Here is a 14930-nt window from a genome sequence, read left to right as displayed (position 1 = left end):
ATGCTCAGTGTATAAAATGGGGGAAGGAAGGAGGAAGGGGAATATTTGGAGTGGTGGCGATTGTCTTTCCAAGGAATTGTTATGTGATGGGGCCCTGCTCCCCTGGAGATGGCTGAACACCTGGCTGCCCGTGGGAAGCAGTGAATTCATTCCTTGTTTTGCTTTATTTGTGTACACAGCTTTTGCTTTCTCCTTTAAACTGTCTATATCTCAAACTGAATTTTCCAGCTTTTTCCCTTCTAATTCCACCCCTGGTCCTGATGGTGGAGAAATGACTGATCAGCTGCTTGGGGCTGGGTTGCTGGCTGGGGTTAAACCACAACAGAGGGTCAGAAACCAGAGCTGTGCCAGGTTTGTGAGGCAAGGTCCTGTGCAGCTGCAGGCCTGGCTCTGCACTGCTGGCTTAGGGCTTGAGGCAGCCTGGGATACCTGGCAGGCAGGATGCCATGGGGGCCAGCCGCTCCCAAGGACTGAGAGCTGTCGGGGAGCCCCATGGGGCTTGTCCCACCTCCATTTGGGAGCAGGGGTGATAGGGGTGGTGAGGTGGCCCCAGCCTCAAGTGCTGGGCACCTCCCTGGGGATGGGGATTAGCAGAAGCCAGGAGTGAGGAGAACCACAGTCAGACATGGCCCAGGGTGTGTCCAGCCAGGATGGGGTGTTGTTCCATGGCTAGACACGTCCACAGCTGTAGCACAGCTGGAGGCAGGTACACCATGCAAGCCAGGCAGAAACTAAGGCCTGTGGGCAGAATATTTGAGCCTCAGGTGAGACTGGTCACAGTCTGTCAGTGCACTCAGTGCCCTGTCTGGCCTTAGCAGGAATTTGTCTGGTACATTTGCAGCTATTTTAAAAGGGTGAAACCTGTCCTTTCTCCCAAGGAAACTCATTGCTAGCATTAGTAGTAAGTCACTGCAGTCAGCTATATTTAAATACTTTTTGCATGAATTATTTTTAATGACTCCAAAGACCAGAACTAAATCCCAGATATATCATATATAGTGAGGTGTCAGCAGACAGGCTGATACTTTTTTAGAATACCAGTCTCCAGATTAAAGTAAATTGGTTTTTATTGCACCCATCTTTTTGCCAAGTATTGACACCAAATGTACAGAGCCAAACAATGTGAATTAACAAATTCTCAGTCTCTGCAGCAACTGGAAACAACAGTGATGACATTAGCATAATTCCTCTGCTGGCAGTTTCTCACACCAAGCCCTGCTATACTGCTGTACTTCTCACACTCAGCTGTTGTCTACCAGTAGATAAGGCACTTTATTTGCAGGGAGGGGTGTTTTACAATGACTATCTAGCAGGATGGGTTTGAATTATCCATTAGTATATTAAAGGCCAGTCCTGAATTTTGGCTGTATGGGATGTTTTATATAACCTTTCTCTTCACCATAGCATCTGAGAACCACATAAACATTTAATGTATTTATCCACAGAATTCCCATGTGAATAAGAGGAATACAATTATCTGTACTAGAAACACAGGAAATTAATATGAGGCCTGAACTGACAGAACAACTTAGTCAAGCTCCAGACAGGAAATCTGTAGCACAGCTAGAAATTGAATCCTAACTCTTATCCAAGTGTATTTCAGCTACAAGGCCATCTCTCATCTGGCTGGACTGGTCTCCAGGAGGAAGAATGATTTCCTACAGCAGAATCACTGCTATTTTCACTTTAGCTGCCTCAAAATGGAAACAGCTGCTTATTCACATAGGCAAGCACATCCCAAAGCTGCCCAGTTCTAAGCATGATGAATCCTGTCCCCAGAGTGCCCCTAGTTCCTGCCTTGTGGACACAGTAGGTGACCAGAGGGGTGTGACTTTGCTCCCAAAGGAGCCTAAATGCTAAAAAGATTTTGAAGGAGTGTGTGAGGCAATTATCTGGCAGAGCTGCCCAATCAGTTTGTGTGAGCATTACATAATAGCCTCACTACAAACTCAGCGTGCCTTTGTGCACATTGAGCCCATGGCTGGGAATGGAGCAACCATTTTCACTCGGCATTTTCACTTCACTTTCACTTAAGAGATTCAACATCCAGTTAAGTGGCAGTAACTTCCAAACTCAATGCAGTACAACTATGCCCTTTGGCACACATTGATTTTTTTTTCAGTGTACCGCAGTTCATTGTGTCAGGTGTAGTGTTCTTGACATTACAAGTATAAGCTGATTTTTAATACTGACAACATCCTTGAAGTTCATCCAAATTCTCATGTGAACTCTCATTTAAATTTAAATAATTTGGATTTACACGCACAGGAGGGACACTGTTCAAATGCTTTTATATGAGTTGCCAGCAGCTCTTATGTTAATTTGGGAGTCTCCAGGTCTTAACTTTCCATTTTCTCCCTTACATTGCCACAAGTGAATGATATTTAAATATCTTCTACAAGCCAGGGCCTTGAGTTGTCTCCAAATTGACAGCTGCAGACAAGGAAGTGTGAATGAAAGCTTGTCTGTGCTGCTGATGGCCAAAAAGTTCCAGAGAAAGCCTCTGCAAAATGCAGCAGCAATAAGAAAATCTTTCTCTCCCCTTCCTTCAAGGCAGCCTGATTAGTTTCTTCAGCTGTCATGACTGCAATTTCTGAGCATAAGCTTGTATGCATTGCTGTAAGCTTTTGTTGTTTCATGTCATGCACTGAAAGGCTTTGGATGTCTTAGAGTGGCAGTCATCTCTAGTATGGATTTGGGGACCTCTGTTAATTAGTCCAGCACTTGATAATGTTTGATCATATCCAGTTATCTGAAATGCATGAAAACAGGTTAGTTATATAAAAAAATTCCGGTAACTGACTGTGGTTATTGTTCTTTTTTTTTTTCCTTAAAAAACATGTTGCTACATGGTGGTCACAGCTTGTATTTGTGATGTTACCCCACAAGCTCACCTTCCAGTGGGCTGCAAAGGGAAGTTAGAAGGGTGAGTTAAATTTCAAGCAGGTGAATGTGAACTGTTTGTGGCCTTAACAAAGGCACTTGAAACCTGGGCTGCATTCCATATTCAGACACTTCACAGGTGCCAGTCACTATGGTGACAAACTCACCAAGTCAGACTCATTAGAAGACTTGATTTTGATGGCTGATCAGATGGAAGTTTGTCTCAAAAATTCAGCAGTTCTTTCTTTCCTGATCCTTCATCTACCATAATCAGATAACTAGTATTGTTTATTGTACTGCAGTAAGGCAAATTTTGCAACATACCAGAACATGTCAGAAATAGTGTGGGTTACAAAACTCATCTAAGGTGGAATGTAGAAGTTGATATCTGACCAAAGTAGTAAGAAATTTCATTGCTATCTGTGAGTTGTTGAATGGCCCTTGGAAAGTGGAGAAATGATACAAGGATGCACCTCTGGAAAATATCAAAGCAATGTCTCATGTTTTGCCTAAAACATTGCTCTGAATATGTCCTGCAGTCATAGTAGACATCTTGGCAGCATGAACTGTATTTGTATTTTGCAAATCAAAATTCCTTGAGTACCTCCTGTTTATATATTAAACTTCTTCAAATACTCATATTTCTGCATGAAAGCTCCTAGAAGTCTCATACCTATGAATTTTAAAATGTATTTTTACTTTTACTCACATTAAAGTGTGCTGCTGAAATGCCTTTTACATCTTTCTGATCTTTTGAGCACCATAAACCTTCTTGGTCTTCAAGGTATAAGCTTCACTTCAACTGCTATTGGTGGTAAACTGTGCTGATAAAGGGAAACAGTGAAGTTGTAACTAATTCCTATACTAAAAACCAGCTGTTCCAGAGCTATAGAGACTGGTGTGCTTATGTATGCTATGTATGTCTGTACACCTAACTCCTCTGCAATTTATGAAGAGAAGTAAATTATTCTCATTCTGAATTCTTTTCTTGGCTAGGTATTCCTGTCCTGGATAACCACTGAGACTGCTGATTCCCACTAGTAAAGCCCTGAGGCCAGCTTTACTTCACATCCTCTCTGGCTACACTTGCCAAAATGTCCTGCAGAATCCACCTTATCCGCAGTGTTACATAAAGCGGTTTCCAGCAAGAGGAACTTTACTTGCTAAGTGTAGGCAGAACTGCTAAGTGAATGTGCAGCTTAATCTGTTTCCTTTTAGAGGACTGTAGGAACACTCTAGAACCTTTAACTTATAAAAGTATGCACACAGAGGGGGCTGACAACCTACAGGTGGGACATACCATTAATGAAAAGGTAACACCTGGACCATCTGAACTAGGTGACTTTAGACTATCAGACTAGTAGAGCTGGGATGAAGTTTATTAGGAGGAACATGTGACAAAGCTCTCAGGTGTGGTAACAAGAATGCTGCTACTACCTGTGAGGTCAGTATTTTGAGAGAGGACCCAAGTGTGTTTTGACTACAGGCCAGCTACTGAGCATCCATTTAATGCAGCCTCACAAAAGGATGAGGTTTGACCATTCCAAGCTTCTCACAGGATCTAATATGAAAGAGCACAATCTGATCATCTCTCTTCAAGAATGATGCACTACAGTGTATATTAAGAACCTCTCTAATATGCAGTGGTCTCTTAACTTTTGGTGTGCTTACAACGAGCAGATTTTTTTTTTTGGTGCAATTTCTTGTGTTGGGCTAAATGTCAGGAAAAGAGAACAACTTTTTGTGCTACAAAAAATTTGTCTGCATATCAGTGATCAGTATAAGAAAAACCAGCATAATGACATGAAAATAATTTTTATAGAAATTATGCATTTCAAAGTCGTGATCAGTTTGGTTTAATAAAGAGTCAGTGGTCCTCTTATACAGGAATGAAAGCACATTGATTACTAAATTCTTAAAATTATCTGAAATAGTAAATTTTTCCAATTATCTACCAGTTTATTGACTTTAAAATTTAATTTAAAAATTACTATGTGTTGTTCCACATGTTCAAATATGTATTGCATATCCTATGTCTGAATATTAACCACACATCTACTCACAATTAAATTCCTGAAGAGAAATTTTATAAGTTACTGCAGAAGTTACAAGGATAAGGGGAACTGAAAGCTGAATTCTGCTAGAATTTAATTCATGAATCCCATTCTTAAAACTACTATGATCTCTAGGTTTTCATGCTTCAGGCTGCAAAAGTAGTCCATATGTTTGTGGGATCCGGTTTTAAATGGTGACAGACAGCTGACTACTAATATTATCTGGTAACCTGTATTTAACTGCAACTCTCTTTGATTTATATCAAATTAGTAATTTATGTGGGGTTGGGGAATAAAAAAAAATTGCAGCTACAGAGACATTATACAGAGATTGTATTTCCAGCAAGGTTCCATTAAAATCTTTTGCCTTCCTGATGGTTCATCTGTGAAGACCACGGGAAGTTTGTTTTTCCTTGCCAGATGTTACCCCACCTCCAGGCCACTTTGCTTTCCAACCCTTTTTTACTACTACCTATAAAAATTCACACCAGAATTAAATATGCATCGTGCCTTCCAGAAGGTATTTTTTAAAAAGCTTTATTAAACATACACTTTTTAGAATATATTTGACAATTTCTCCCACCTTGTGAAGGAAGCCTCTATCACACATACAAATTCTTATTTTCAGTCCCAAATCAAGCCCGTAAGCCTGTGCTTCTCACACACAGTAACTCAAGGGTAACAGAAATGACCACTGGTAACTGAAACAACCTGTAAAAGTAGCTCTCTAACAAAACTGGCTTAACATCTGCATAGCATATCAGGAATAATCATCTGTCCTGTACAACTACAAGGTATCAGGACTGAAGGCAAATCTGGTCTGTGACTATTTAACAGTAAAGCAAATTTGTACATTAGTACTTCTTAAGTACATAAAAACCCCACCACTTTAGAGAAACTAAGTAGCTTAGGTACATTTCCACATTAATATTTAATGCTGGTTTATAGCATTAGACAGCCATCTCCATTTTAATAGGTGGATGAGGATTATAATCTTCAATCTGAAAATCTTCTGCCCTGAAACAGCTGATGTCTTTTATCTCACGAAGAATTCTGAGTTTGGGGAAAGGTCTTGGTTCCCTCTGAAGCTGAAATAAAAGCAAGCTTACTGTATAAAGCTAATACTTAAAAGCAGAGACTTTGTGTTCTCTATCTCTGTTCAAAATCAGATTACACTATGTAGGCTTTCCCTTCCCACCAATATTTATTCTAAGAAAAAAAAAATTGAAAAAAATTCCAATACAGTTAGGTAAAATCCACCTTAGTATTTTCACAGGGAGCAGTAACATAGTTTTCAGGTGAATTCCCTGATAGCCCAAATGCACTGCAAGTACTTTCAGTTGGCAAATCAGTTCTGGTGGTTACAGATTATTTTCCTTCCAGGGGAAATTAAATTGGAAAATCTGACCCAAACATGCATCAAATATTCTACAGCTTCTCACTTCTCATCATTTGGGTCTGAATCAATAACTACTTCTCTGGATGGTTTTGAACCATACCAATAATAAGGACAATCGGTCCAAGCTTAGTCTAATCAAATCAAACACTGATTTTATCATACTGCAACAAATTACTTTCTGAAGAAAATGTAGCCTTTCTCAGCTAAATAGTATTACTCTGTGATTTTTAAGTCATCCTTTTCTGATGTATCACTAAGACATTTTATTTTGTATTATTTTGATTAGGTGGAATTATTTTCAAAGTTAAAAGTACAGATTCTGGACGTCTAACTTGGTTCTAAAGTAGTACACAGATGTACATTTCAATCATGCTTGTATTGTATTTCTGTTTGCAACCTGAACTGATGTTAAGATACTACAGTTATTAGGATAGAAATGAGAAAAAAAGCCACACAAATTAAGAACTGCAAAAGGATATTTAAAATATCAAGATAATTTTACATTGAATAAGCACTGTGGAAGATAGAAAAACAGAGTACCAAGTACTTACTTGGACTTTCAGAGGTTCAACATGGTTCAGATATATGTGAGCATCCCCTAAGGTGTGTATGAACTCTCCAGGCTGAAAAGAATGAAGAATACATGTGGTTTTCAAACAGCCAAGTTCCAAGAAAGCAAAACATTGCAATACTTACAGTATTGATTCTCAGCATCTGGCTAGTGTGGAATTGCAGCTTCTGTGCTGGTTTGTATCCTTGGAAGCAGTGAAGGGCACAAACTTCTCTGACTAATGCATAATTAATGGAAAATACAATAAAATTTCCACTAGTTTACCAAAAAAAAAAAACAAAAAAAACCAAAAAACTTTCAATCTTTCTATCTTACTGCTATGACAGTAGCTTTGGTAGATGAATGGAGCAATATTGATCTGCTCACTGGGACAGAAACAGGTGCAGCAGTGACATCCAGCTTTTCCACTCCACCTCTAGTAAGTACAACTCACCAAAGCTGGCTTCAGAGCAGTTGCCTCAGCCACTACTAAACAGCATTGGAGGTGTCAGGCACAGGCAAGCACCCAGATAGGGTTTCCAAGCTTGCAATTTCTGAGACTTAGCAGCCCCTGAACAATCAAATTTAATGTGGGGAGGTTTCATTGGCTCTTTTACTGGCCCCTGACCAGTGTCTATCAGCCTTCAGATACGCTACACTGAAAACCACCAAAGCCAGGAGAGGAAGTGGCTGGCAGGCAACAGCTGGGCGTAATTTTTAACTTCACTTTTTTTAGTATCTTGGGCTAATTTCTGCAGCTGCTGTGAAGTCTGATTCTTCCCTGTTGCCCTGTCTTAAGAAGTTCCCCTTCATGTTGCTGGTGGCAGAAGGATTAGTCCCAGAAGGCCTTTCTAGTACAATTTTTTATGTGCCCTAATGAAAAGGGGTTTTCCCTTGTACAAGACTGTCATGCATTTAAGTTTCTCTGACAAATTACAAAATGCAGCTCTGAAGTCAGGGCAGGAGCTATTTAAGCACATACTACCACTTTACATAATCATTTACATTAGGAAATCAAAAAAATACACAGCCGGAATTTAGGTGGGCAGAATACCCAAATTAGAACCTTAACAGCAACTGCTGAGGTACTGTTCACTTCCAATAAACACATGCTACAAAATCTAATCACTTGTATATTACTATCCCATAAGGACAAGCACTCAGTTCAGATTTCTAAGACTAGTGAACAGGTCAGTCTTGCCCTGAAAGGATTTTCTGCTTCACCAGAATTTAAAACTTCTTACATCGCTGATTCTAACTGCCCATAAAAACCAGAGGCAATTCACATTGAATTCACAGGGCTCTTTTTTACACGTATTTCAGCAAGATTTCAAACAGCATGTTCCTTCCAGTTCTTCTTGGACATGATATGAAGAGCCTTATGTTTTAGTCCCTCATTTCTCAAACAAGAATAAATAAAATGATTAAATAGCCTACCTTCAGCCCTGTGACATGGGCAATCATGTACGTGAGCAGTGAATAGCTGGCAATATTAAAGGGCACTCCTAGTCCCATGTCTCCAGACCTCTGATAGAGTTGGCAAGACAATTCACCATTTAGAACATAGAACTGGCAAAGGGCATGGCACGGAGGCAAAGCCATCAGGGAAATATCTAGGAATTGAGGTACAGAAGGTGGGGGGGGAGAAAACAGTAACAGCATTAGTGTGTTATGAATGTAGAAGATGCAAAACCTAAACAAGCATGTAATGAGATACAGTAGAGAGCCAACTGCACTGTCATTCTGTTGCTTTTTCTCTTGTTTATATGCACCTGCTGCCCAAGCAATTAAGTCCAAGTCATGACAAGCTGTCTCCTGGGTTGTATGACCAGAAAGTCATAAACAGATATTCCACAGAACAGATTTATGCCATAATGTAGCACAGCAGTTTACCTCTACTAACCTTGGTGAGACAGTTGAATTCCCTAAAGGAAGACATTAAGAGTAAAATTAAGCATATACCCTAAAGTGAATTATAACTGCCTCATCTTACTCTCTTCCCACTGCAATGTGCTTGTTGAGATATAAAAGTAATGATCATTTAAAAAAACAGATCAGAAACCAGAAGATCTTTTGAGTGTTTTTCTACTCCAAAAAAGTGTAGAGAGTAAAATTACAGCTTGGCAAAGAAAACTTTCACCAGATATCTTCTGAGAACATTTACCCTTGAAAGTAACAGCAATTACATGTGGCATACCCTTTCAGACAACAGTGGAAAATGCTGTGTGATTTTTTTTTTGAGCACAGATCTATCACTGGTGAAAGTTAAACATCCTCTTCCAGTAGCTCTTGTTTAGAAGTTGCCCTACAAAGTGAATGGATATCTATGTATAAACAGACCCTATCATTCCTATGATACAGGTTCACCACATGAATCTACGTTCAAGGAGAAAATTACAACACAAATAATATTTTTGTTCTCCAGTTTTAAGGGTTAAGTTTACAATAGATTACATGGCTAAAAGCCAGACACATTGTTTTAATCTAGTTTTTATGGTTTGGGTTTTTACCTTTTTAAAATAAGAGTTACTGTCTTTGAATAGACCGTATGTCAAAGACACTGGTATATGCCTCACTTTAACCCAGAGAGGAACACTGAAGGTTCATTATTTTTGAAGTCTGAACATGAGGATTAAGTAGAAAGAGAATCAAGATTATAACCCCTGGCCATTTTTACTGCACTCCTAGTAGTTTTGTAAAGAATGAACAAGGACACCGAATGGAACTGACTGTTGACACAGGAACAGAGCACAGTTAAGCAAGCAGCAATATAATGTGTAACCACATTGACTTTACACCAGCTGTTCCAATACCTTTGGGATTCCAAGCACACATAATGATTCTTCTGTCATCTGGATTAGTTTTGATCGTTTCAATCACTTTTTGCAACTGATCAACTCCTTGGTTGGAGTAATCTGAAGAAATATAAGAAATAAGATCTAAACCGGACAGATTCAAGTCATGGTGTTTTTTAATATCCAGCCCATGTCCCAGTGAAAAGTAATACCCAAATGAGAACCACTGAAGATTTTATTGCAACTTTGAAACTGATTAGTAAGTTGGCACCATCCAAACATAGGTTGTTCTTCGTCTTTCTTAGGATGCTCCAGAGCTTGTAAAATTCTCATTATATTTTCCTATGTTCCCTCAACTCTTTTGTGTGCTTTAAGTACCTTTAGCACCTGCTGAAATAGGACCATTCCTATTTATTCCATTTTCAACAACTTGACTTTTTTTAAGACTATTAAAAATTCTGTATAATCACTAAACACCAAGAAACAAAAGTTGCAATACAAAAAAACTAGCAGGACAAAGGATGATATTTTATCACTCATGATGACTTGTTACCTAAATAGGATAAGATCTGTACTGGAATGGACAAGTTATTACCACCTAGTTAGTCACGGTATTTAGACAGATTTGCTTATTGCATTTCCAGATTAAAAATGCCTTTCTAGACTTTCAATTTGCATGCTACAGTGCTCCTTCTTATATATCTATTAAAAATAAAAAAAAAAAAACCAAAAAAAAAACCCAGACCAGTGTGCCAGGTGCTAGCATTCTTTACACAGTCAAAAGTAGGAAGTTTTTGACAGATGAATAAATAAATCCATGTAGCACTCTCAGGGTCAGGTATGAAAACTACATTTCCATAGACTCTAGCTCCAGAAAGGAACCTTAATCATGGGTAGCACAGGATATTACATTTCACCCAATGACACTCATAGGCTGAATTTTAGGGTCAATACAATCTATGTAAGAATTTTTCTGAAATTAACTGACCATTAGAATGAATTTCAGACTAAAAAAGCCATTAGTGGCTAATCAGTGTTCTGACTCATGCCAGTGAATCAGCATGGCTAGTAGCTACTTTTTTCCAGTAACTCTTATTGCAGCAACACCAAATTAGGGTTACAGGGAGACCCAAGCTGGCAAACCAGATAGTAATACACAATTAGCATGTCCAGGAACTCTTCTGCCAGCATTCCATTCCATTCCATTAGCCTTGTCAAATAGTTATGTTAGTTCCTGAAGCTAATTACCTATCCATTAGTAACACAACTTAAGGAAATCTAATTGTAAGATGGGAATTTTTCATGTTCTTTTCTTCCATGCTATGTTGTGCCTTAGACCTTTTAAGATGAGAAACTCTGTAAGTTTTCAGATGTGTCAATTCACAGTTTGTATCACTTGTGTTACCATAAAACTGTATTCTGCTGGTGGTCAACATGCCAATATTAAGTCTAATATCTGAGCTGCAATTTGAGGCTGTACTGAAAACAAAAAAAAAAAACAAACAAAGAACAGCCCATTCCACGCAGACTTCTGGAAGTGATGTGTCACAGCTGTCTCACTGAGCACTCAAGGTTGTATTTGGATGAGATTACCTGTGTGCATGTCTTTGTATTCTGCTCCAAAATGCCTCCACTGGAAACCATACACTGGTCCCAAATCACCCTCCTCTCTGGTGCTGAAACCCTGCTTATCCAGGAACTCACGCGACCCATTAGCATCCCAAATCTTCACACCTTTTGCAGAAAGCTCCTTGGCATTTGTAGAACCCTACAAAACACAGTGAGAAGTCTGCATCCTAATTCCAACACAGAGGAAATGATTTAAAACAGCTCTATTAAGCTTTGCTAGTCCAGTATTTCTCCACTCCTAAAGGAAGAACAGTGTAATTAATGTACAGGATGAGGTTTTTGCACATGGACAGAACAAAACTTGTGAGCAACATCCTGGGCTGAAGTTTGAAGTGCCATGCTGCTGTTGTTTAACTCTGGGTTCTCACACTTTGTGAATGCACAAACAGCCTTAAGATCAGTTGTGGGATGTCATTTCATATTTGCTGAGAACAAGATGTTATTTTACAGATTGATGCAAATAGACTGACAAAAAATGTAAGGCCTAAGCACAGTCTTTGCCAAGCCACCTATAGTAGGCTTAAGGTCTTAAAAATCCTTTTGTTAAAATGGCAAAAATGAGAAAATAACCCAAAAACTGTCACTGAATCCTACAAGAAGTCCAAATCAGGACACTAAAAAATCCAACACAGAAATGATGCTGTTTTGCAGAGTGTCTAGTCTTTCACATTTGAAAAAAAACCAAACAAAAAACCAACCCAAAACAAAACCAAAAGCTTTTAAAAAATGAATGTGTATTTCATTCTTGCTATATAGGAAATGGTTATGTAGACTCTCCCATACCAGCACAATATCACAACATATAAAGGAACATTTATATTGCAATGAACTACCTATCATTGAATTTTATTACACTAGGTTCAGCTATTAGCTCTGTTAGATCTCATTTTTTTGCTACTAAAAAGCCTAACATTTACATCAGTCTTACTTCATACGTGGTTCCACACTGCTTCTTTCTGTTCAAATCAAGCTATCTCAGTATTAAAAAGCAGATCATTAAACTGCCTACTATCTATCTCATATTTTTAATTCTCTCATATTATTAATTCTGATTAGAACACCAGAAAAAGAGACTGTATTAGGCTTTATAACTGTGGAGTATATTCAAATTAGCCCAAGCCCTCATTATTTCAAATTTTCTCCCTTAAAAAGAAATAGGAGAGAAACTGTTCTGATCCTACTGGTAGCAAGTCTGCACTAAAATCCAGAATGTCTTGAAGATTCGCCTTCCATGTGTGGTCACAGCATTAGGGGGTTGTACTTCTTTTGTCACAGGAACAGAAGCATCTGCAGTTGCCCAAATGCCTTAATGCTGCCCACCAGTTCGCTCTGTTTACACCACTCTCGGGCCCACCACCCACAGAGACACTCAAATACCGAACCTTTATGAACCACAGCAACTCCTCCAGCACTCCCTTCCAGAACACCCGCTTCGTTGTGAGCAGTGGAAACTGATCTGCAAAAGAGTTCAGAGTGTCAGCGGGGACCAGCCATTTGCCAGGGGGAACAGACTTCAGCTTTCCCCCACAGAGGGCAATGCCACCACCTGGCACTGGGAGGTGGGGATATGAAGCAAGGAGTTGCTAGAGGATGCGTAACTCCCGTGTTCAGATCCCTGGGGTGGGAAGGAACGGGACAGCCCCGGCCTGTGAGACCCCCACACTCAGCCCGGCTCAGGGCAGTGCCGCTAGAGCCGCGGCGGGCAGGGGTAGGAGCGGGAGAAGGGGCAGGAGCAAGAAGCAAGTGCAGGGGGCCGGGGGTCCCGGCGGTGCGCACCTCTCAGGCTGTACCGCGCCTGCATGCCGAACACGGAGATGGTGCCGGTGCCGGTGCGATCCTCCCGCCGGTGGCCGTGCTGCAGGATGTGCCGCACCTGCTGCAGGTACTGCTGCTCGCCGAGCTCCGGGCTGGCGGCGGCAGCGCTCAGCATCTCCCCGTCGGCGGGCATGGTGGGCGAGCGGCTCTGCGGAGCTCCTGCTGCGCGCTGCGCTCCCGAGCCCGCCAAAGCAAACCCCGCTTTCCCGCCAAAGCCCGTATTTCCCGCCAAAAGGAGCTGAGGGGCGGACGGGGCGGAGCGGCACCACCGCTACCTCCTCTCTCGTCTGTCTCTTTCCCTTTCCCCCTCACCTTCCTCTTCCAATAGCAGGGGTCCTCAGCACCGCCTCGTCCGCAGCCGCACGCTGCGGTCCCGCACGGAGCTGTTCCTCCTGAGGGAGGGCTGGCCCGAGCCAGTGCCCCGAACCATACCGGCTCGTTTAGGTTGGATATTTGGAGGAGTTTCTCCACAGAAAGCTTGATCACATATCGGGATGGGCTGCCCAGGCAGGTGGTGGAGCCACCGTCCCTGGAGGTGTTTGAGGAAAGACAAGGTGCCATGGTCTAGTTGACACGGTGGTGTTCCGTCAGAGGTTGGACCCAGTGAGCTCAGAGGTCTTTTTGTACGTGATTGATCGTGTGATTCTGTGACTTCGTTCTGCTCTAGCGGCGCCATAAGCGCTCTCCAGGCTCATCCCGTGCTGAAAAGTGCTGTTGGCATTTGTCTTCTCCCTCTCTCTGCAGCCTCAGGCATCCCATTTTGGAGCTGAACAAGACCAAAGCCTTCCGCTGGGCCTGGCAGGCCACACGCATCTGGCACTAGATCCCCCCAGGCAGGATATCCCGAACGGCCAGAGCCCCTGTGGCAGCCTCCCTTGTCCCCCCTGCAGTGCCGTGCCCCATGCACAGCTCACCTTCCATCCCCATCAGTGTCACCCTGACCTGCGCTTCTGCAGCCAGGCTCCTTTCATGCCATGCCGTGTCATCATCTTCCCGCTTCCTATTTTATTGGCACGTTTGCTGCTCACTAAGGGTCGCTTGGGTTTATTGGTTCTCATCGTGTTGATCTCAGCTTCTCCCATGTCCCAGTGTCATTTTGCATCCCGATCTGTGTCTGATTGCAACTGTTCCCAATATGGTGTCCTCTGAAAATTCTCTGGGTATAACCTCTGCTAGTCAGAAGAAACTGATTCTTCTCTGAATATTTCTTTTTTAGTATCTCTTGGAAGACAAGAATTTTGTAAGAATCACTTATCTCTGAGATAAAGCCCAGCTTTCTGACAAGCAATGTGTTTACAGGATTTATGACTGATAATCTCTCATGATTAGGAGCCCGAAATACAGGTATAATGAATGAGCACAGAGGACTACAGGTTAGAAAATACTAACTTTCCTTGCAGCAAACAGAAAAATAATCTTTTCCACTTATTAAAGGAGTGAAATGGCTTTTTTTTTCTCATATAAATTTGTATACTTAATGTGTATGTATAGAAGTACAGGAAAACATAGTGTAAGTAGGGCGTGGATATTTTTCTCTGCTCATATCTAATATAGATGTTTTTGTACACTTTGAAATTAGCATGATTTATTTATCAGAGCTACAGTTGGAAGTAGTGCATATACCTGTGTGCAAAAAAATGCTTAGAAAAGCTCTGCACAGCAAATGATACCAAATCACTGAGAGCTCTGCTTCTAGCTGAGAGATATATCAGTTCTTAACCTTTATTATCATTTACAAATACCATTGAAAGTTGACGTGTATAATTTAGGGAGAAACAAACTACTGATAAGGGCTGTTAATTAAT

General features: G+C 41.0%; 1 protein-coding gene across 1 annotated transcript; it reads right to left on the bottom strand.

The window, feature by feature from the left end:
* Window positions 1-5502: 5502 nt before the first annotated feature.
* TYMS (thymidylate synthetase) lies at window positions 5503-14280 on the bottom strand. Its single transcript, XM_023919945.2, has 7 exons — window positions 13087-14280; window positions 12693-12766; window positions 11275-11449; window positions 9700-9801; window positions 8324-8499; window positions 6888-6959; window positions 5503-6025 (listed from the first exon to the last, which is right to left on the bottom strand). The coding sequence occupies exons 1-7, from the start codon at window positions 13256-13258 to the stop codon at window positions 5888-5890; spliced, it is 909 nt and encodes a 302-aa protein (XP_023775713.1). The 5' UTR covers window positions 13259-14280; the 3' UTR covers window positions 5503-5887.
* Window positions 14281-14930: the final 650 nt, after the last annotated feature.

Source organism: Cyanistes caeruleus, chromosome 1 (assembly GCF_971803275.1).
Source record: "Cyanistes caeruleus chromosome 1, bCyaCae1.hap1.1, whole genome shotgun sequence".
Taxonomy (NCBI): domain Eukaryota; kingdom Metazoa; phylum Chordata; class Aves; order Passeriformes; family Paridae; genus Cyanistes; species Cyanistes caeruleus.
Note: the sequence above shows the minus strand (reverse complement) of the source record. Positions and strands in the feature narration are given on the sequence as shown.

Excerpts from the sequence above, each read along its gene's own strand:
- TYMS (XM_023919945.2), bottom strand. The coding sequence starts at position 13,258 with ATGCCCGCCGACGGGGAGATGCTGAGCGCTGCCGCCGCCAGCCCGGAG. Across the intron at positions 8,500-9,699 it reads GTGTGCTTGGAATCCCAAAG|ATATTTCCCTGATGGCTTTG; the intron begins GTATTGGAACAG and ends CTCAATTCCTAG. Across the intron at positions 6,026-6,887 it reads TTGAACCTCTGAAAGTCCAA|CTTCAGAGGGAACCAAGACC; the intron begins GTAAGTACTTGG and ends CTTTTATTTCAG.